The sequence below is a fragment of the Eulemur rufifrons genome, chromosome 7 (genome assembly GCF_041146395.1).
Source record: "Eulemur rufifrons isolate Redbay chromosome 7, OSU_ERuf_1, whole genome shotgun sequence".
NCBI lineage: Eukaryota > Metazoa > Chordata > Mammalia > Primates > Lemuridae > Eulemur > Eulemur rufifrons.
This window is the reverse complement of record NC_090989.1, coordinates 46,096,678-46,120,566: the sequence shown is the minus strand read 5'-3', so window position 1 is coordinate 46,120,566 and position 23,889 is coordinate 46,096,678. Positions and strand designations below refer to the sequence as shown.

General features: G+C 37.7%; 1 protein-coding gene across 2 annotated transcripts in view; it reads right to left on the bottom strand.

The window, feature by feature from the left end:
- Window positions 1-23,889, bottom strand: part of CMSS1 (cms1 ribosomal small subunit homolog) — a 341,998-nt gene that overhangs the window by 6,694 nt on the left and 311,415 nt on the right. Inside the window, exons 2-6 of one of the 2 annotated variants that reach the window (XM_069472534.1) lie at window positions 21,359-21,444; window positions 10,587-10,658; window positions 8,670-8,799; window positions 4,894-4,953; window positions 3,501-3,603 (exon numbers count right to left, since the gene is read on the bottom strand). In XM_069472534.1, the coding sequence (XP_069328635.1) occupies window positions 3,501-3,603; window positions 4,894-4,953; window positions 8,670-8,799; window positions 10,587-10,658; window positions 21,359-21,444 (451 nt within the window). The remainder of the gene's footprint in view (window positions 1-3,500; window positions 3,604-4,893; window positions 4,954-8,669; window positions 8,800-10,586; window positions 10,659-21,358; window positions 21,445-23,889) is intronic. The other variant, XM_069472536.1, reaches the window with a different exon arrangement.

Here is a 23,889-nt window from a genome sequence, read left to right as displayed (position 1 = left end):
AGAGTGATGATGTCAGCCTGTGCTCTCTGAAGCCCAAGGGCATCTGCAAAGGCCTGTGGCTGCTGTGAGGGGAAGCGGGGGATGAGTGGACAGGAGGAAGACAGAGGGCTTATGTCCTTCTATCAGAGCAGTGCTGCTTTTATCTACTCTGTACACTGAGCTTCTCTGTAAAATTTTATATGTGGAAATGCTTTGCCATAAAGAAAGAAAAGAAGGAAGGAAGGGAGGGAGGGAGGGAGGAAGGAAGGAAGAAAAAAAAAAAGAAAGGAAACCAGTGACGCAAAGGACTGAGTTAGAGCTACGAGAGCAGGTGGGTGTTATAAATGAGTGAGGCGCGCTGGGAGGCAGGTGTGAGGGCACTAGAGAGCCTGTGCCCTGTAAAGTGTGTAAAGGGGTCAACCGGTGCTCAGCTCAGCCAGTTATTACAATGTGAGATCATGGGCCCAGTGTTACAAGACCTGATTCTTAGAGAAGCCAGAAATCTGGATTTTTATATGTGCAATCTGATTTTATACATGAGCAACGCATTCAAATTTTTTTAGATACAAAATACTTGTGGGGTAAACTCAGCTCTTGGACAGTCGATTTATAAGCTGTAGCCTACATGTAGGACAGGCAGTCCATTTAGTTTCTAGGTATTCAATGATCTGAATCTACCTACATCAATCAATCCAGACTGCCAGCTCTGGGGGTCAAGACCATGCTGGCTGTTGCCTTACACACCTGCCTTTCCCACCTCCTCTTTGGAAGCAGGCCCTCAGCCTGCACCGGTAGCACATCTGTCCAGTGTTTTTCTTGCAGAGATGATGCTAAGGATGCTGCCACTATGTCACAGTGGGAAGAGCTATATTTCTTAGGGAACTTTTTCTTTTCTTTAAACCCAGAGAAAAATGTCATGAATCTGGCAACTGATGTCTCCCAACTTATCCTGGCTGCTGGAAAGTGCAGGCCCATAGTTGGGGCCACCTCTGCAACTAAACAGAGCTCAACAGAAGTGATCTTGAGCATCATTCCTAAGTGGCTTCACCTGATTTTCTGGTCTTTATTTTTTCTTTGCTTCTATTTTTACCACCTGTTTTTATTTGCTGTATGTATTTCTATATATGACCTAAAAGTTTGTTTTGAGAAAAAGTGGGTATTAATGAATGATCTTTTAATTGATATTTGGGGACAGAACTAACATGGAAATACTACTTTCCTTTACGTATCATTATTATGTTTTGAGAAATATTATTGACCAGTAGGAACATGTGAGTTTGCAAAATAATAAATCATGCTACATGAATTTTGTTGCGTTCAAGTTTTTACTTATACATAAGCTTTCTCCATGGCAAGGTTAACTAGGAAGACAATTTAAAAACTCATGGCTCTCAAGAGAACAGATGTTTTTACAAAAGTTAGAATTATTAAATATTAGTCTTTATGAATAGGGCTTGTTGTGCCTGCTCAGAAATCACTTTTTGCAAATCACCTAACCTTGAAATGGATCATAATATTATCAGGGACACAGGAAAGTGCTGAGAATTGGCAAATGGAGTGTGACAACGTAGAGCTTTTATGCCTCTCAGAAAGGAATTTATGTACAGTAGAAGCTCAAATCAATTTGACAACTTGAATTTAAGAGGGTACCTCCAGGCCAACCTCTTTGGCATCAGTGTTTGAACCTGAAATGAGTTCTGTGGTAGTTTTTAAAGCACTGAAAAGTCAATGTGAACTCCTGTAATTTTAGGACCAGCAAGTGTAGATGCCAAGAAGCAGTTGGAGTCTTGGAGATCAATTGTGTATAGAGGAGAAACAGTTGAAGGAAACACTTTGTTTTACTGGGAGGGTATGTGACACACTTTAATGTGTGTACGTAGGTGGGGAAAGGAGGGTTTGAAAGACAAAGTTTATCAACCATTCTTTCCTAAATTCGTGATTAGATTAGTTCATTGAGAAAAACAGATGCTAAATAACTACTGAATGTCTACATTTGCACCTTAGTCTGTTTGACCAGGTTCATTTTTCTTCATGACTTGGATTTTCCTTTGTTTTGTCTCCTGTCAAAGCCTGGCCCTGAGCCTGGTCCCAGTAAGTCCCCTTACTCTGATGGCTCTTTACTGAAAGCTGAATGTTACCACTGACCTAGTCGAAGCCTTTTTGTTTATTCTACAAAAACTTCAGTAAATAAAAAGGTATGTGAAAGTACTTAGTAGAACACTGAAAAATTATCTTTAAAACATAATTTTTACATTTAAATTTTTGGTCCATTTGGAATTTATCTTGGTATAAGAAGTGAGATATGAATCCAACTTTATTTTTCCAGATGGCTATTCAGTTGTTCCAACAGCATTTATTAAATAACACATCTTTCCCTACTGATTTCTGATTTGTCACCTTAGGCATATACTACATTTTCATACATGCATTTGGGTCTATTTCTGAACTTTCAATTCTGTTCCACTAATCTGATTTGTCATGCATGTGCTAGTTCCATACTGTTTTAATTATTGAGACTTCACTTTATATATAATATAACAGGTCTGTCCAGAAACTATGCAGCTATGTAATATTATATATTTTATTAACAATGGCTGGATACTTTCCGGACAGACCTCGTGTATATATATTTGTAATCTGTAGGGATAGAATTCTCTCAGTATTCTTTTTCAGAATTTCCCCACCTATTTTTAGTTGTGTATTTTCCCACATGAATTTAGAACTAGTTTATCTAGTTTAAAACATAATTCTTTTGAAGTTTTATTAGGAATCTGTGAAATTTGTAGACGATCTTAAGTAAAACACACATCTTTATAATATTGAGTCTATCTATTCAAAAATACAGTATACCTTTTTTTTATTGTTGTTCAAGATCGTCCATATCCCTTATATGATGTTTTCTGTATATAGATTTTGGTTAAGTTTACTCCTTGGTATTTTATCTTTTCTTGTTACTATTTTAAGCCAGATCTTTTCTTCCAGTTTTTCTTCTAACTGGTTGTTGCTGGTATGATATCCCTGTTTTTACCTTTGCCTTCCACCATGTGTGTTCCCTACCCAGCAGCCAAAGTGATCCTTTACAATGATGATAAGGATCATGTGACTCCTGAAAATCCTCCAGTGGCATCCTATCTCAGAGTCTTTTGTACTTCCGTACCTTCTACCTGGCTTGCTCTTCTCCCAGATAGCTGCTTGGCCCTCTCTTTAACTTTGTTTGAGTCTCTGCTCAAATGTCATCTCCATAGAGAAGCTTTCTGAGACTATCCTTTTTAAAGTAGTCCCCGTCTACTTCTATCTCTTTGTTATGCTTTATTTTTTCTTCAAATAACTTATCACTATACCTGACATTATAATGTATCTTTATTTGTTTATTGTCTGTCTTGCCAACTGGAACATAAATTCCATGAAGGCAGAAACTGTTTTGTTCATTGCTGTATCTCCAGCACATAGAACATACTAGCTTGGCACTTTTCAGTTATTCAGAGCACATTTTACGAAATAGAATAGGTGAAGCTGCCAACCTAATGAGCTCTAGGGCTCGGATGGCAGAGCTGCAGATGATCAGCATCAGGATCGATTTCTTCTCGCTGTGGTTTTTCCGAAGTTTTACCCACTTAGGACAGACTTGAAAAAAGACCACAAAAGATTATTCCAAATATAGCAAAATTGGGCCCCTAAAGTTGAATATTCCCCAATTAATAATTTTGTTAGTGTTTAAGCATAATAAAATGTAATGAGCACAGTTCATTATAATTATAATTCTATTTTCTGGTTATTATAGATATTAGAGTCAAAGAAAATATCATTCATTTACAACACAAAACATATAATATGCCAAGTACCTAAATGTGACTAGTTTTAGAACTAAGTAAAACAGTTTGGAATAATATATTTTTAATATTTTATGTTTCATGCTTGAAGATAATTGACTAAATAGGAAAAGAATTCTGGTTCATTAATGTTAAATTTTAAAGGGACACTCAACATATGATATAAAATAGAAAATTTAAATAATAGCAAACATTTATTAAACATTGACACTATACTAAGCCCTTTAAATACATTTTATTTTTTAGTTCTCATAAAACAGTGCAGTTGATTCTATTATTATGTAGATTTACATTTGCTGAATTGGATGCTGAGAAAGGTTTATGAACTCAAGTTGAGTGTCATCAGAATTGCTTACAGTTTGAAGGAAAAATGGTAAATCTCTACATCTAACTTTTTCATTGCTGGCCACAAATAAATGACCACTTGATATGAATCATCTAGTTATCCCTGGCTACACATAATACATATTGAAAAGATCAACTTAGATTGTCTTCACAATAGTCATGATCTGAATTTTTTATTTTTTTGAAACAGGGTCTCACTGGAGTGCAGTGGCATCATCATGGCTCACTGCAACCTAGGCTCCTAGGTTCAAATGGTCCTCCTACTGCATCCTCCTGAGTAGCTAAGACTACAGGTAAGCAACACCACACTTGGCTAATTTTTCAATTTTTTGTAGAGACAGGGTCTTGCTATGTTGCTCAGCCTGGTCTCGAACTCCTGGCCTCAAGTGATCTCCCTGCCTCAGCCTCCCAAATGCTAGGATTATAGGTGTGAGCCACCATGGTCTGAGTTCTGAACATGTGAACAGAATTTCAGAATCTCACAGCTGGAATAGAGATCACATAGTTCCTCTTCCCTATCTTTCAGATAACAAACTCAGGTTCAGGAGAGCACTCGGTGACTTGTCCCAGGTCAAGTAGCAAATCAATAGAGGACTTGGGACTAGAACACTATTCTCTGGAGTCCTTAGACCAATAATTCTAATGTCATATAAAACAAAAATGAGACCAAAACCCAAATTCTCAAAGCCGAACTAAAACAAGAATAAATATAAAGAGATAAAAATCAGAGTTTACTTACTTTCTTTTAGGTATGATGAAAGACTGTGAGTCAAATCATTGGCTTTGAGGAAACAGGAGTCTAGAAATATGAGGAACATGGTTTATAGAGAATTTTACAAACCTACACACAATCAAAATAGATGAAACGTGAATGATATATTCTGGAATAGGCTGTAAAACATTAGAGAATTGGGGTTTCATTATATTAAAGTGTTATCTAGTATTTAAAATAACAGCAGCACCAATGATGACTTTTTTGAGGGGACAGGTTCTCACTCTGTCGCCCAGGCTAGAGAGCAGTGGCATCATCATAGCTCAACTGCAACCTCCAACTCCTGGACTCTAGTGATCCTCTGCTTCAGCCTCCCAAGTAGCTAGGATTACAGCCGTGCATTACCATGCCCAGCTATTTTTAGAAAAATTTTTGTAAAGATGGGGGGTCTCGCTATGTTCCCCAGGCTGGTCTCAAACTCCTGACTTCTAGTGATCCTCCTGCCTCAGCCTCCCTAAGTGCTGGGATTACAGGCATAAGACACTGTGCTGGGCCAACAAGTAAAATTTTAACCCTTCATGGAGCTGCCCATAGGTTATTAGAGCAGTGAAATAGAAGCTTGTTATATCACTTCAGACTAATGAAGCACATTTACTTTTCAAATCTATAAAACAGGCACTACATAAAGGCAAAATGAAGTGGCTAACAAATCTATGTAGAGATGCTCAAACCCATTAGTCATCAGAGAAGAGTAAATTAATGCAATGATAACACTTTACACACTCATTAGAATGGCAAATGTTAGAAAGACATATAATGCTAAGCGTTGTCGAGAATGGAGGGTGATGGCAACTCTTGTGAACTGTAGGTGGAAGTATAAACTGGCATATCTATTCTGGAAAATAGTAATATTAAGATGTGATTTATGTGACCCTATGACCCCAATATTTCATTTCTGCATGAATAATAGAAAGAAATTCTTGTGTGGTCTATAAAGGCACACACAAAAGGATATTCATTCTGTCATTATTTGTGATATTAGAGGGCTTAAAGCAACCTAGATGTCCATATCTGGGAAAATGGATGAGAATATGTGGTAGATGAAAATACTGGAATATAATGTAGCATTAACAGAAGCAATGAGCTAGATATGCATAAAGCCATAGAGGCATACCTTGAAAAAGTGTCAGGTGAAGAAAGAAACTATGAGAGGATGAGCACAAAGTCATCTACATAAATTTTATATGTACCTACATACACATGACACATTTTACAAGAATTTCATAAGAATACACACATATTTAAAAATGTACATCAACACATTAAAGCTAATGCCTATAAGGAAAGGAAAATAGAGTGTGGATTGGGGAAGAATGGGAATAATGCATCAAAATACAACACAACACAATAAAAGACAACATAACACATTAAAGTAAAACAGGGGCCTTGCCCGACCAATGATGATCATGGTCTAGCAATTACGTACTATTAACTCTATACCTGAGATGAAAAACAAAGCAACAGCATGGGTACCATTCTAAACTAATTCTTTCTATAAGAAAAAGTTTGTCTATAAACCCAGCAGAGTGTTAGGGAGTAAACTATAACTAAATTAAATTAAATGTATATCATGACCCAGCACATATAACTCACATTATTTGAGTTACTAACTTCAAAGCTGTTGCCTCCTTTACTGTCGTGGAGCCTTTTATGGTCTTTAAAACTGTAATTTCCCAAGCTTGGATATGATCAGACTCACCTGGAAAGCTTTAAAAAAGATACAGATTCCTGGACTCCCTTTTGCATAGTGAGTCAGAATCTCTTGGAGGGCCTAGGAATCTCCTTTGAGAGGTTCCTGGGTGATTTGGTTGCAGTTAGCTTACAGGCATTTAGGAATCACTGATCTATACTCCAGCTCTCAGGAGACTGGAGAGAAGTTAATTAGCTCCAGGTGACTCCAGCCTCAAACCCTAATTAAGTGCCCATGTGAATGACATTAACAATGTACAGTGTACAACATTAATTGAAAAGACATGTTCCTGTCCTACAGACACAAACAACCTCAAATCAAAACCAAGTTAGAGACTTGACAAACTAAATAGGAACAATATTTTATTTACATCCACCTTATATCTATCCCCTTCTTGAGCCTGTCCCAAATAACCCATGGTATCTCCCTCCTCTCACCTAGCATAGACTTCCCTCTGTCCTTGGTCTCATTAGTGTAATGACCAGGGCGTTTTTTCCTAAACCTTCCTGTGATGCCTCAGTTTACTGTGTCTCAGAATGGCCTAATTTCTTAAATGAAAATGAAACCCTGCCTTTCTGCTATAGCATTATTTCTAACTTAATTTCCTTCTTCTCTAAAACAACCCATGTCCATGCATTCTTGCCTAACTGTGCTGAACTCTCATAAAACAATAATATAATGCAATTCACTATGGAACTGAAATGACTCCTTAAAAGTTTTTTTCTGACCTTTGACTCTATAATTCTAGAGAGAATCAAGGTTTGTGATGTTCCATGAAGTTACACAACAGTAGCAGCCCCGTTAACTTGTAAATCCTTTCTAAGTTCAAGTTATGCTCTAACAAAGAACTAAAAGGGAAAACTGACCATTGAGTCACAGGAAAAACCAAACTTCAGTTAAAGCTTTAAAAGTGGCTTTGTTATAACACTTGGTTCCTGTGATAGAGCAGTCAGGACTAGCTCTCACACCAGAGGCGCCAGTGTGCTGAGAAGAGTGGTTTTCAATTGCTGTGGGAGCCGTCTGGGCTCAGTAAGTCTAAAACTCCAGATTTTGCTCATGTGCAAACACACTTCTTCAATTCCCTAAAGGGTAATCTTCTTGGAAAAGAAACAGACAGGGGCACTCATGTCTCCAAACCCAACGTGCGTTTGTAAAAAAAAAGCATATCACAAAAGAATTATAAAAATCCAGGGAACAGACTGTTTTTCAGCTTCTCAAGCTTCTAGAAAGCATAAAGTTGTAATGGAAAAAGGAAATCAAGCTGCCCTTGACTTTTTCCAAAAGCAGTATTAGATATCCCTAGTAGTCTATAAATAGTGCATCTGAAGTAGTGGCACCCAAACTTTTATGGTTTGATTTTATGACAACATCTATTTTCTCCCATCCCTGCCTAAAAGAGTTATACAGCATGCATCATAATTATGATTAATTAGTTATCATAATTTTGCAATATCTTTTATCTTAATTATAAATACACTAAGGCAGTAGATCTCAACTTCAGTAAGCTTAAGAATCACCTGAGGTGAGGTGTTGGCCTTGCTGGAAATGCAGAATTTTGTTCCTACCTTTAGATAGTTTGCTTGAAAAAGTCTTGGCTGCAACCTGAAATGCTATTCTAAAAGCAAAACCATGACTAGAAACCTGTGAGAAGGACAGCAACAAAACTAAGATGCTTATTAAGGCTAAAGTTCTTGTCTATAAAGGATGAGCAAAGTAATGTTTCATATCTATACTTTTAAATGTGTACTTTATCTTTAACTTCTGTCTTCATTAGGAATTCTTCTTGAATAGTCTGCTTAAAACAATACATATCCAACAATTAGCCTTTTGAATAAAAAAGAAAATCCAATCGCAAATCTTATTATTAGATTCAAGAAACACTGCTTAGCATCCTAATAAGCAAATCATTATGACTATTAGGTTGAGAAAAGGAGTATTAGCACATGGAAAATATACTAATTTACTGACAGAGATACCTAACTGTGCCATACGGTAGAGGAAAGAGGAACCTGTTCTGCTCTTCATCATTAGGAAAATTGAAACCTGGCTGTACCTGGCAGGTTCAGTTCTTCTAATTCGATCACTGAACGACTGCTGCTATAATAGTCCTTCATCAGCTGCTGTAGGTCTGCAGGTGTCCCTGGTTTGGGCTCTGATTTTGCAAGAACATCAGTAATTTTCTTCTAAGATACAAGAAGGAAGAAAAATAAAAAAGAGTTTAAAATGGCATTTGGCTTAGTATAACAGGTTGATTCCTCTGGCATTTAAACTGTACATAGCTTTGGGTGATAGCTAAGTGTGAAGGTGAGTTCTAATAAATACACTTGAGAAAACTTATTGAATACTTCTTGGACATAACTATTGCTTTGAAAAAACGAACAGATAATCTAAAAGGCTCCTTGTAACTCTTGGTCTATGACTTCAGGAGACCTGAAATTTTTGCAGTAGTCTCCATAATAGGGTATTATTTTCTGTTAAAAGTCAAGAAATCTTGTTGTTCTGGAAAGCTCTCTTTTAGTCCTAAATGATTTGTATTCCTGGAAGAGTGGAATTTTGAGGATTTCTGGCTTACCCTGGTTTCTGAGGTGGTGAGCCTCAGTTTGGATTTCTGGCATTAGAGTAAAACCTGCAGAAGTAATCTGAGCACAGGAACCTACTGAAAGGGGGACTTTACACCTTCGAGTCTCAAGTCTTCCAGACTGACAGTCTTAAAGTGGCCCTATAGAAAGTAGAAAAGGCACTGCAGGAAATACTTTCTAATATCTATTTTGATTTGGACTCATTTGTGTAGCATTTATTGAATGCCTCCAATGTACTGGGAACACACAATCATTCATTTATTTCTCAGAAACTTTCCTGCTTATTTCCTTCTAATGTTCTACCAAAGATCCAGGAAAGAGCAATTCCCCAACCCCAACCCCAGCTTTTTCCCCTCCTTCCACAATATCCTCATTTCTATACCACTGCCAATAATGGTCCAGGTTCTGTCAAAGGAATTAACTTTTAAAAATATGTCATCAGTGGGCATATATTAGCATGACCTCAGTCAAGGCTAAACCGTCTAGCCAGAGCTCTGACCTTGAGCCACCAAGAACTTAACACTCCTGAAGGCCATTAGTGTACAAACTATCAAAGAGAAGTTAAAGTTACTTCTTTAAGGACTTGCCAAACCTCAGCCAATTTGGCAACTCCCATCTTCCTATTTGGCCATTTGCAAGAAAAGAAAACATTTGCACACACACTCTAGTTTTCTAAAAGCTTGCTGTTAAGTAATTGGTTTGAGTCCATCTTCTTTCCTCTAATCCCAATCATATTTCCTCTGCTGACTTCAGCAGCAGACCCTTCTTGGCAGGGAGAGAATTACACTGCTGTTTTCACAACTGTGATGGAAGGTTGAAGCTAACCATACTTTCTCCAAGGCTGAGCAGTGAAAAAGTCTGCATAGGAGCAACACAGTCATCCCTATGCAAGGGGACCTTTTTGCCTTAAATTATGGTCCCAAATTAGAGTCAGAAATGCCTTATACTACCTTCATCTGTTTATTCTTTTCTTTTTATTAATATGCAAAGGTATAATGTCTTAAAAACTGAAATGAGTAAGAAAAGAAGGTTGGTTTATATACTTCTTTTCTTAGATAGAGGCAGAGAGGCCAGGAAGGACGATAGCTCTGGGCTCCTTCTAGAATTAGAAACCCATGCCTGACATCTAACCACAGTGAAAACACAGGGTGGGTAACAAAGATGTTTGGTGCTCCACAAGACTGAAATAGGAGTCAGAAGAATTTATTTCTAGCTCCAACAGAAACACTTATTACTAGTGACCTTAGGAAAGTCATCAAACCTCACTAAATCTTACAATTTCTGCATCTCTAACGTGGGGATTACAATAGTTGCCTCATCAAAGTATGATATATACAAATGTGATGGAAACCATATGGGGTCATATCACTGTAAGAAATTATTAATATTACCTTTCTTCTTTTCCTGGTCTTGGTGGAATCCTCTTTTGTTTCCCTTGGTTGTATCAAGAAACACTCTTTAGGCTATAAAAAAATACAAATGAGAAAACTTTCATCTTTGCATGATGAAGTGTCAATTAATGGTATGAATTCCAAAGTACTTTTCTGCCATGCATGTATTCTTCAGAATATCTTGGTAATACTCTACAGGAAGAGAGATGCTGGAAGACCCACTTTAGGTTATTAAGCAGGGGCTGGGCTGAGAGCATTTCTGAGAAAGTCAGAAAGTGCAGAAGACTTAAGACTGGAAAATCTTTGAACAAAGATCAAACACGTGAGTGAGTGGATATGTATATTTGGTATGGTGGTGCAGGGTACTAAAGATTGAAGACAGTGGCTGGGTTTATAAAATATAGGCAGAAATAGATATGATTAAAATAAGATGTGATAAGACAGTCTTTGACTAGAATGACTAGGGTTTTCCATGAACTAGCTGTGTGGGAGCCTGCATTTCCAAGTCACTGGTTTATTATTTTGTATTATCTATTCCTTTCCTCTTTTCAATAAGGATAGAAAATCCAAAGTAGGATATATTATGTTTTTAAAAAATCAGCTGCACCAAATGCCTTTTCTATAGTGACTACAAAATGCATGTCTCTGCTAATGGTCTGATAAGAGTCTCGGGCACCACAGCATCCAGAGTAATCTGTTTTGCCTGTTGCCTTGACCCCCGAGTACCCTATACAGTTTAGTGCTATTTTTACCCTGAGTGTTTTTTTAATGTAGAAAAACAGGAAATTTGGACTAAGACCTTGATTTATAAAATAGAATGCCCCAGATTCTATATTTATTAATCATAAGCAGGAGTATAAAATGTTTCCTGTGCTGGACCTTTTATGCAACATTTTCAAACAAGTTGCCAAGTAAGATATAAAATGTAAGTGAAAACTTATTTTGAGTTTTCCCTTGATTAAGTTTCCATTCCACCTAGAGAGCCCTCAGTTTAAGCTGGTAAGATACTAACTAAAGCAATCCTGTCTCCACTGGCTGTGTTTAAAATGATTACAGATGAATCTTTCTATGAAAGCTTATAGACAGCCTGCAGATTAAGAACGTCTATGGCCTGAAATCAGAGAGAAAGATACTATGCTACATAACAATTTCTTTGAAACATAGGGCCAAACACCAGCAGTTTTTAGACTTTCTTTCAGTTAGTAGAGAAGAAGATTCAAAAGGTTTAGGATTAAAGTAACATGGGAATCTTGAAATTTTAGCTTCCTTTCAGTTAAAACAAAAAATCTGCAAAGAGCAATTGCATCATAGCCGAAGAAAAGAAAGACATTATGACCTCTCTTATTTAGAAAGTTAAGCTGTTTTGTGGCTATAGATACATGCCAATTTGATGCTGGTACATGCCAATTAGAAACTGGGCCAAGGCCACTAATATGTCACAGAAGCTGCCAGATGGTCATAAGAGTCCAATTATAGACCAGGCCAACATTCAGCTCATGTTCCTAAGGCAAAGGCCTGGAGACCATTAGCAGATCCCTTAAGGCATATTGCAGTATCTCTTCACCAGTAAGAAGGTTTTTGGGAAGCATATTTAGAAACCTGTTGCATTTTCTTACTTAGCATATGGGGGTATTCTCTGGAAGTATGTTCAACGTGCTGGTTGTATTTATGCTAGGTTTACAAAGCCAATTAACTCCAACATGATATAAATTAAATCTAGAAATGAGCTCAGTTGTAAGGAAATGGACTCTTCGATTCTGGAAGAAAAAATCAAAACGTAATTCTGAGTCATGCATAGGAAAAATGAAACATACTTGATGAATTGCTTTAGCCAAGATACTGCATCAGGTTTAAATGTTTGGTTCAAATTCTTAGATCATCCCTAAGGAAATGCAATATAATATTTGTGTTTTGGGACCAGTAATCTTAGTTGGCTGGGGTAGGGTGCTAATGATGAGGTCAATTTTATGGGGTCAATTTCCATTGTGGGGGGAGATGGCTTTATGGAGAAATCCAAATCCACAGTATTGGAAATTCTTAAGTTTAGTCAGCTGTCTTATGAATGTTGATGTTTACCCTCAGAGAGACTGGGTAAGAAGATGTGGAAGAACCCAGGCAGGCCACTAACTGTTTCTGAAAACCAATTTCAATAAGATGCAACTGTAACAGTTAATAAGTAATGTCATTTCTTTATATGAAATGTAGCAATTTTAAATATGTAATCTGAAGAATCACACTCCCCTAAAAATTTATGGGAAAAAAAATAGCTTTTAAGAGAAGCAATTGGGGCATGTTCTCAATTCCATAAAGTATCAAAAATTGGTTAAACATGGCAAATCATCCTCAAAATGCCGCTGAATTGAAAATAAAGGGCATTGAAAAGGTATAAATCTATTAAGGACCAAGAAACCAGGAGAGAGAACAACAGTAGTAGAGATATTTCAACATCATTCTGGAAAATAGGAAACTGGTTGAACTGGATGGAAGTGACTTAGCAGAGAGAGAAAGCTAGCACCTGGGTTTCTGAAGAGGTAGAAGCTAACAATAAGTGAGTCTGTCTGATGGCTATTGAACTCTGGAAAGGTCCAGTACTTGGAGGCATAAGGAACTACAGACAGTGAAGGGTTGAAAAGAAAGAGATTGGCTGAAAAGTTATATTTAGAATGCTTGGCCCCTTATTCTTCACTAGGATTTATCTCCTATCCTAGCATACAAGCAACTGTCTCATTACTGCTTCCTTTCACCTTCCCCTTCCTGGTAGCAGACTGGAGGTTTATCCTCTGAAGACATCAAGAGGATCAAGTCTGGGACAGGGAAGAGAGGGCGGAGGCTGAGGCTCACCTTTGTTTTCTGCTCCTGTTCCAGTTATATATTGTAGGCAGGAGACTACTAAATTCTCTGCAAAAATGGAAAGACATAAGAGAAATGCCTCAAGACAGTGACATTTGGAAGTCCTATAATAAAAATCCAGCTTGTTATATTATCACCCTACCGGGAAGTACACTAATCAATAAGCCTCACTCATGCACAAAAACTTCCCATCAATTTTTTAGTGTATATCTCTTTCATATGAATAGATAGCTAAGGTTCATCAGACATCTAACGAAATTCTATAACATGAGAGCAAACAAACAACAAAAAGAAAAATAAACTCAGAGGAAAGAGGGATGGTACTTCAAAACAATTGCAGTTAATATCCTAAGAGAGGTAAGGGAAGATATTGCAGCCATGAAACGAGAACAAGATAGTGTAAAAAAGGGAACAATATGAAAACATTTAAAGATTAAAACAAATAAGAAAGTTGAAATAAAAATATAAGAGGAAGGCTTGAAGATAAAGGAGGCAATTTCTGAGAAAGAGAAGAAAAATGGTAAGAAAAAATGGTGAGAAAATTAGAGATTTTCTCTAGAGATTTTCTCTCTCAGCCCAAGAGATTCAATATTCCAAGAAAAGGTATTATAGAAAAAGAGATCATATAAAATAGCAGGGAAGGAGTCATCAAAGAAGTAATATAAGAAAAACTTTTCAGAACAGAAGGAAACTTTCTAGAACATGAAACTCTAAATTGAAAGCCTATTGGGTATATAGTAGATGAATATGAAAAATACCTGCACCAAGGAGCATCATTGTAAAATTTCAGGAAATCATGGACAAAGATTCTAAAAATTTCCAAAAATTAAAACAGCATACAAAATACAAAGGATCAGTAAAAAGGAATAGTATCAACACCTCTCAACAGCAATAATGGATGCTGGAACTCAATGAAATGATGCCTTCAAAATTATGAGTAGAGTTTACTTGCAAATGAGACTTTTATACCCAGCCATACTATCAATCAAGTGTAAGAGTAAAGTCACATTCAGATATATAAAGTCTCAAAAAATTTACTTCGTACTCACAGATAGTGAAGGATATATTCCAGCAAAATATACTAAAAGGCTAAAATAAGAAAAAGGAAGATATAGTATTCAGCAAAAAGGGAGTCCAATCCAGGACAGTGTTTAAGGGACATCCCAGGATGACAGTTAAGAGGTCTCAATTGCTCAGTGGTCCTAAGGAATAACTAATTCAGAGTGGAAGAAGAAGATGGAGGTCTGCAGGAAAGAAAAATAACTGATGTGCTTGACCATATGGAAAATATTATTCATGGGCATGTGGAAGAGATGTTGGAACATATGGAAACAATTAACAATAGGAACACAGCAACCCAGGCAAATAAAGAAATGAGGCAATTATTAATGCCATGAAAATAAAGAGTTGTATAAGAAAGGAGGGATGATTATAGCTTCTCTTTTTCTCAGCACTGAAGAATATTTCCATCACCATAACAATGTAATAGTGACAACTGTTTTAACCAAAATGTGATACTGTGTTGGCAGGGGAAGTGGCAGTTGGAGAGGGACTAGGAGGGAGGTGGGAGAGCTATGTCCTCATATACTATATCAGGAGGTCAGCAGATTATATTAGCAATTGATAAATTAAGAGATAGCAGTATAAACTACAAGGTAGCAAATAAGGAAAAAAGGTAGAAAAGCTGAGGTTTTATCTGACGAAAGGACTACAATGAGAGTGGGAAAGGAGATTGCTATTTTTTCCTTTAAAATATTTAATAGTGTTTGATTATTTAAAAAAGATATGTATGATTATTACATTGGCAAAAATAGAACATTTAAATTGTCATTTTACAACAAAACAAGCATGTTCATTATAAAGACGAAACAATTTAGAACTGGTGTTTAGTTTCTTTTGGGCTTGGCCCAAAGTTATTCAATACACATCTACCAAAATGTCTAAAATTAAAAGACTAATTACTCCAAGTATTGACAAGGATATAAAGCAACCAAAACTCTTACACACTGATAGTGGGAGTGCAAAATGGTACATTTTGGAAAAAGATTTGGCAGTTTTTATAAAACTAAACATGACTGGGCAAGACTCATGTCTTTACTGAATAGAAATAAAAATATATGTACACAGAAAAATTTGTATGTGAATGGTCATGGCAGATTTATTCATAGTAGTTCCAAACAGGAAATAGCCTGAGGTATCCATCAATAGAAGAATGGATAAACAAAATGGTATATTCATATAATTGAATATTGCTCAGTGTTATGGACTGAACTGTGTCTCCTTGAAATTTATATGTTGAAAGCCTAACCCCAAGTGTGACTGTATTTGGAGACAGCGCCTTTAAAGAGGTAATTAAGGTTCAATAGGTCATAATGGTGGGGCTTGAATCCAATATGACTGGTGTCCTTATAAGAAGAGGAAGGGACAGCAGGGATGTACTTACATAGAGGAGAGGCCATGTGAGAAAGATGGCCATCTGTAAGCCAAGGAGAGAGGCTTCAAAAGAACCCAAACCTATAGACATCTTGATCTTGAATTTCCAGCCTCCAGAACTGTGAGAAATAAATTTCTGTTGTTTAAGCCACTTTCTCTGCGGTATTTTCTTATGGCAGCTTTAGCAGACTGATATGCTCAACAATAAAAGGGAATGAAACACTGTACATCAACATGGACAAATCTAAATAACATTGTGCTGAGTGAAAGAAGTCTTGAACACAAGAGTGCATACTGTATGATTCATTTACATAAAATTTTAGAACAGGCAAAAGTAATTTTTCCAGGAAAAATATCAGAACAGTTATTGCCTCTGGGGTAAGGAGTTTAGAATGGTAATTAACCCAGAGGTGGCATGAAAGGATTCTGGGTTGACAATATTGTTTTTTATCCTGATAGAGCTTTGTGATACACAGATGTATATGTTTATCAAAACTCATCGAAGGTACATTTGAGCATTTATTGTATATTAACTTTATCTCAAAGGAAAATAAATGAACTTTAAAACAGAGATTGAACTTTAGTTAATGATATGCATGCTCAAATGTCTGGGGGGGTGGCGAGTAATGATTTTGCAAATTACTTTGAAATGTGTCAAAAATAAGGTGATTGATGGATAGTGGGCCTGAACCTACTGTTCATAAAATTTTTGACTTTGAAGACATTAAGAGCAACAGCTTGAAGAAAGTGAGGAAAATCTTTTTTTTTTTTTTTTTTTGAGACAGAGTCTCACTCTGTTGCCCAGGCTAGAGTGAGTGCCGTGGCGTCAGCCTAGCTCACAGCAACCTCAAACTCCTGAGCTCAAGGGATCCTCCTGTCTCAGCCTCCCGAGTAGCTGGGACTACAGGCATGCACCACCATGCCCGGCTAATTTTTTCTATATATATTTTTAGCTGTCCATATAATTTCTTTCTATTTTTAGTAGAGATGGGGTCTCACTCTTGCTCAGGCTGGTCTCGAACTCCTGAGCTCAAAGGATCCACCCACCTCGGCCTCCCAGAGTGCTAGGATTACAGGCGTGAGCCACCACGCCCGGCCTGAAAGTGAGGAAAATCTTAAAGGAGATTTCCAAATAGTGTTGAAAGTGCCACCTGATTTCTTCTTGGGGCTTCTAGTAAAATGCAAAAGGAGTCAGTTAAATGGAGAGAAGGACTATTGAAACTGAAGTCAAGTGTGTGACTGCAAGACTATTTGTTAAAACCTCAGAAAGAACAAAGATGGTGCCTCAGAATACAATTCAGTCACTTAGGAGGTCTTTCAGGAAATTAGGCTTATGCCTCCCAGATTTTCTCAAACAATATGCCTGTAGAAAGCTTAGGGGTGTTGTCCCTCAGTTGTCTCAGCAGGGGCCCAAGGTTGAGAAGGGTTTATCAGGAAAAGATCTGTGGGTGTGACTTCTGCCTAATGAAGTAAACCCCCAAAAGAATCACAGGTGACCCAAACAGCTTTTAAAGGAGTTATGTATGCAGAAACACTACTAGTCTGGACTGAGAGAGTCAGAGAACAACATGAAGTGTGACCTTTGGACCCTCAGAATTCTGTCAAGAAGCAAGCTGAATGAGCTGCTCAGTTGCAAACACATGCTACTTTTCATGGGGTAAAAAAAAAAAAAAAACCAAAACAGAAGAAAGATGATGTAGAGGAGAGAACAAAGTGCCCAAAGAGCCAAGAACCATGGAGAATTATTCCTAGGCCTTGAGACTTAATAAGAAACTCCTAACATTCACTGACTTGCTTCTAATAGAATATGGCAGAAGTGATGAGATGTCAACTCTGAGAATAGCTTATAAAAAGATGTGGTTTCTGTCCTGGTACGCTCGCTCATTCCCTCTTGGATCACTCAGCCTGGGGAAAGCCAGCCGCAATGCTGTGAGGCAACCCCGTGGAGAAGCTAACACAGTGAGGGACTGAGACCTGCCAACAACCACACAAGTGAGCCTGGAGGTGGACTCCCCCGTGTCGAGCTCCCCACCCCTACCCCACAGCTTGGCTGGAGCCTGACGAGAGATGCAGGGCCAGACGAACTGAGCTAAGCCATTCCTGGGAGATAACACAGACTGTGAAATAATGATTTTTTTGTTTTAAGCCACTAATTTTGGGCAATTTGTTATGCAACAATAGATTAATACAAAGAACAGAACTGAGAAACTATCATGGAAAAGAAGAAGGTGAATCAGACAGTGGAAGAAATATTGTTTTCTTTCAACAATAGTCAAGAATAATCTTGGTGATAAAGAGTGGGAGGAATATTAAACAGTCAATGCTTAAATAAAGAAATAGTAAGTAAATACAATAGTAGAGAAAGTAGAATAAGGAGGAGAAGGGACAAGCACTCTTGCTGAAGATTCCTCTGTGATCCGAGGAGATAAACAAAAGACTAGCTGAACAGAAAAGGAGTCCAGTGTGGTCTCTGAGGAGGAGAGGATGGGTCATGGAACCACTGAGAGGCTGCTGACATCATGGAGGCATCAATGAAAAGTCACAGATCCTTCATAAGCGTTTATATTCTGGGAACCATAATTACAAAGTCACTAGGACTGGCTCTGAAATGACTGATGTTGAGGAGGGGAGAGGGTGATGCAATCTCTAGGAGTAGGGAATTCATCATTTATTTTGGAAGCAGTAACTGGGAAGGAAAAAGAACTGTTGGCAAATCTTTATACTCACATTATTAAGCAGGTCAACGATGATTACTTAGATGTGAAATGGTTGCTAGAGATGATGTAGTCATATGGATTTAAAAAATTTTATAAAGTCATAAATCTGCTGTTTGAAGAACTAGACAGATTGGGGGTGTGGACTCAGTAACACAAACGTGAGGCCCAGCTATGGCAAAGGAAGGAACACCCTCTATCCTGACAGATGCTCTCACCTGGTGACGGTAAAGCCTAAATGCATGTACAGTTGACAGCATAATGCCAGGCAGTTCCTTTATGAGCATTATAAAAGCCAGCAAAAAAAGCAAATTTGAGAAAAATTCAAAATTTAAACATAGCACAAAATAATTTCTTTTGTTTTTTTGATCCAGAAAAAAACGTATTTAGAAAACATATATCTTGTTACATCTGCCAAGTAAGTGCCCAAAACTGTGCTAGGTACTATAGTGGACACAAAAGAAACCCTGGCCCTCAGGCATGTATGAACCACTTGGAGGGAGGTTCAAGTTCTTCCTGTGTAAACAACTGGAGAAGGACCGTCTGCCTAACAAGAAAGTCGTCCTGGTGGGGTGGGAGGAGTTCCAGAGAGAGAAGAGCAGCGGGAGGGAGAGGACCAGGGGGCTCACAGAGGAACCCGAGGGACCGTGTGGGCAGGTAGGGGTGCAAGAGGACAGACCCCAGCCCTGAATGTCAAGGTCGGGAAACCTTTCAGGGAGGAAGCTGTGGAGTGAAGATCAAGGATGGGGCTGGAGGAGGGACGTGAGACATCTGCAGGCAGCAGTGTCAGGGCGCTGATGGCTCACAGGCTGGGGCACAAAAGGTTGAGATGGAAAGAGTGACGAGAAAACGGGGATACTGGTATGGTCATTCATTCCTTCATTTCACAAAAAAACGAGTGCCAATTCGGGGCAAGGTTCTGTGCCAGGGGCTGGGGATGCACAGATAAATTCCATCCTTGAGGTGGTACAGCCTGGCGGGGAAGACCAGGGCCCTAAAGGACAAATCCTCACATGGGGCAGAGGGGCACAGACATATTCCCATGTAAAGAGACAGAGAATAATTCTCTGGCCTGGGAACTGAGGCTAGGGTTGGAGAATGGGGTTAGGGCATTTGGTCTACCTAGGACTTGGACTCTTCAAAGTAATTTAGTAGTGAGAGAAATTAGAGTAAGAGAAAGGTGATTAAAATGGCCAGTAAATCTCAAGCTTTTGTAATTTTTTGTTGTTGTTGTTCAGCAGAAAAACAGCAGTGGCATGTGACCAAGAAAGCACATGAGAATATGGTTAATCCAATTTTCCCGTGTTGAAAGAGAAAGGACAGGTAAAAAGGGAAGCCCAAGCAGCAGCATCCTCAGTGTCTGGCTTACAGACAGCTAGGGAGGCCTGACTCCTGGAACCTGTCTCTCTGAGCCTCAGGTTCCTTGTAACATGGGGTTCCACCCCGCTCCGAGGGAGGCTGTGAGCATTATGTGAGTCACGGTGTGCCTTGTACAGCGCCTGTGGTAACTGCTCAGAGAAAGGTCTTCATTATTGTTGAAATCTGGGCAGAAAGATAGGTGAATGCTCACAGAACCGAGGAAAGTACTTTCTCCTCTCTCATTTTTCCTTTTCTCTCTATAGCTACCTTCCATTTATCTAATTTCATGATTGCGGGAAGAGAAAAGCCAAGCTACAGAACAGGCAGAAAGGTAGCAATGCTGACGGTTCCACCAATAAAAAGAAATAATGATGCAGGCTTGGGTAAATTTACTTATTTAAGTTTATTCTTTTACTAATGGGTCCAGAAAGATCAAGGAGCAAGCAAGTAGAAAATCAAGGGAGAAAGTAAGAAAAAAGAAAGCCAATGGGGTACGAAGAAGAGTATTTGGAAATAAGTTCTGCAAATAAATAGGCACTGATTAGAGGCAAAAGTTAGAGAAGGTCTGACTATGGGTGTGGTCAGTAGGATAAGTTAAGGTAAAATTAAACCCCAATTTGAGGGAATAAATTGAAAAGCTAAAGATATGTTAATATATAGGTTTTTGAAAGAATAGTTAAAATTAAAACTGGTATAGGGCCTTAGAACAAAATATTTAATGGTTGGAGAAAAAAATCAAGATTATATAGTAAATGTATATAATGTATGTATGTATGCCTTTCTGCAATCTTCTTCCCCCAAAGAAAAAATAATGAACAAAATCAAAAAGACAAAACATATTTCAACATATATGGGAAATAGCTACAAATGGATGTGAGTGGCATTTCAAAAGTCAGTAGGAAGATTAAAAAGACAATAAAAGGTCACAGGTCCAGGAAGCAAAGTTTATACAAATGTCCACTTGTGGTAAATACAAAGGCAATAAATCCCCTGATAATGCATATGACAGACCATAAGGCTGGGCAGAAATAAGGTCCTAGGAGCCTGCTGGCAGCATGGCATGGTACTGTAATCATGCATCTGTGTGCAGAGCAATCTTCTGTATCTTTATGCTATTTGTCTCCTTTTAGGAACTGGACCCAAAAGAATAAGGCTGGATCTTTGGTGAAAATGTGATATAAAAATCTAAGATATCATTACTGTGAAATACATATATATAGTTAAAAAAAATTAGGGCTAAAACAGCCCTTGCTCGTTCATAATTAAGGAAGCATGGCCCTTTCAGAGGCAGAAAAGGTAAAAGCTTCTCTCAAATCCCACAAACAACTGATACTAGGACTCAGGAAATGCTGTAGAGGGGTGGAAGAAGCTGGTTTCAGAATCCAACGGCTGTGACTCTCCCACAGTGACTACTACCTGTTTAGTTTTCTTTGCTGGTGCAGGAACTGGAACTGTTTCCTGCTGCATGACTTCTGTGTCTTCTCCTCCACCTTCTGATGCTTCTAGGAAATATAAAGTTTGAAAATTAGAAAAGTCTCTCTCTCTCTTTCTCCCATTGCTAGTGGAGAACCTTTTTAGAAGGTTCTGTCTGTTAACTTTGTAATTCTACCTCTAAGAAGCTGAATGTAAGGAAATGATCCACAATGAGGACAGATTTAAGCACCAAGATACCTATCTTATTTATAAAACTGAAAAAGTGAAGATTACCTAGATGTCTTACATTCGGGAATGTTTAATATGGAACATTCCTACAATAGAACTTTTTACAGCCTTTAAAAAACTAAGAGTTTTTAAAGGCAAAAATGACAAAAAAAAATCTGATGATGATAATTAGTGGTCAGAACTATCATTGCATTTACTACATGTTTAACACTGGGCTTCATATACATCATTTAATTTTTGCAATATAACCACAGATTTTATAGATATAAAACTCTCCATTTTCAGATAAGAATACTGCTGTTTTAGAGAGGTGAAGCTATACAAAGAGATACACTCAAAAGCACTAAGAAAAAGTAGGATTCTAAAAAATGTTCAAGTAACCCACAAGAAGGCAGGAAAAATAAAACAGAGATATGAAAAACAATGAACAAACCAAAAAATGGCAGATTTAACCTCCAACATATCAATTAATACATTAAATGTAAATGGTATAAACATACAAATTTAAAGACAGAATGGATTAAAAATATGACCTAATTATATGCTGTATATAAGAAACTTACTTCAAATATAATTAGCAAACTGAAAGCAAAGAGATGCAAATGTTGGTCAAAGGAAAGCAGGAGTGGCTATATTAATATCAGAGAAAGTAGACTTCAGAGCAAAGAAAATTATCAGAGAACAAGAGGGACACTATATGACGACAACAGGGTAAATCTATTAAGAAGACATAGCAAATCCTAAATGTGTGTGTACCAAGTAATAGAGGTATAAAATATGGGCTGCAAAAACCGACTGAAATGAAAGGAGAAATAGATAACTTTAAGTCCTCTCTCAAAAATTGAGAAAATGACTAGACAGAAAATCAGTAAAGATATAAAAGAATTGAGTCACACCATCAAGCAAAGGATCTTATCAAAATTTGTAGAACACTCCAATCAACAACAGCAGAATACATATTTTTTCCAAATGTCATGGTACATATACCAAGATAGATCATATTCTAGGCCATAAAGCATCAACAGATTCAAAGGAATTGAAATTGATAAATAGTAGGTACAAAAACTTGTAGCAAACATTATAGTTAATACAAGGCAGAGATGTCAGCTCTCACCAGTCTTATTCAACACAGTGCTAGAACTTTTAACCAGGGCAATATAGCAAGAAGAGGAAATAAAAGGCATATCCATTAGGAAGGGAAAAATCTAACTGCCTCCACTTGTAGATGACATGATTGTTTACATAAAAAAATCCCAAAGACTCTGAAGGCTACCTTTAATCCTGTGAAAATTCTTATGTTGGCTTCTATCAGTGGGGTCTGTTTTCAGTTAATATTCTCGAACCCATGTTCATCTGGGATCCTTCAGGAAAATCTTGGCTAACTACACAGCTCTCCTTCTTCATTTCACCTCTGAGTGTCTTTCTATACTATAGGTTCTTGTACCTTGTAAAATAGCACATAATTTTACCCTGCCTTGCATGTGCTGGTATTGCATAAATGTTAGGCTTTCTCTCCATTTGAACCAGAAACTCCCTGAGAGTATCCATAAGTGCCCAAAGTACTTGGTCTAGTGTTGACTGACAGTAGACAGCATGCCCATACTTACTGCTTTATTTACATTTTCATTATAAAATAATATATATTCTCTATGTAAAACATTAAATCCCTTATACAAATTTCCTCATATCATTTTATTAGCTTTAAAAAAATCACATTAAAATAAAAAGAAGGACCTACAAATAAATAAATGCCAAGATCAATTCCATTAATGTTTAAAAATCAAGTAATGATCTTAGAAAAAAATTCTTTTTTTTTTGAGATAGAGTCGCGCTCTGTTGCCTGGGCTAAAGTGCCATGGTGTCAGACTAGCTCACAGCAACCTCAAACTCCTGGGCTCAAGTGATCCTCTTGCTTCAGCCTCCCAAGTAGCTGGGACTACAGGCACCTGCCGCCACGCCTGGCTAACTTTTTCTAGTAGAGGCAGGGTCTCACTCTTGCTCAGGCTGGTCTCGAACTCCTGAGTGCAAGCGATCCTCCCACCTTGGCCTCCCAGAGAGAAAAATTCTAAACTCTGTATTCCTCCATTCCCTAAAATTTGCTAACTGAAGAACACAGTCTATATTTAAGCAGCCTAGTTGAAAATAAAAACATTCGTCCCTCGATATGCATGGGGGATTGGTTCCAGGACCTCCTTCACATGCCAAAATCCAGAGATGCTCAAGTCTCTGATATAAAATGACATAGTATTGGTATATAACCTATGCATAGCCTCCTGTATACTTTA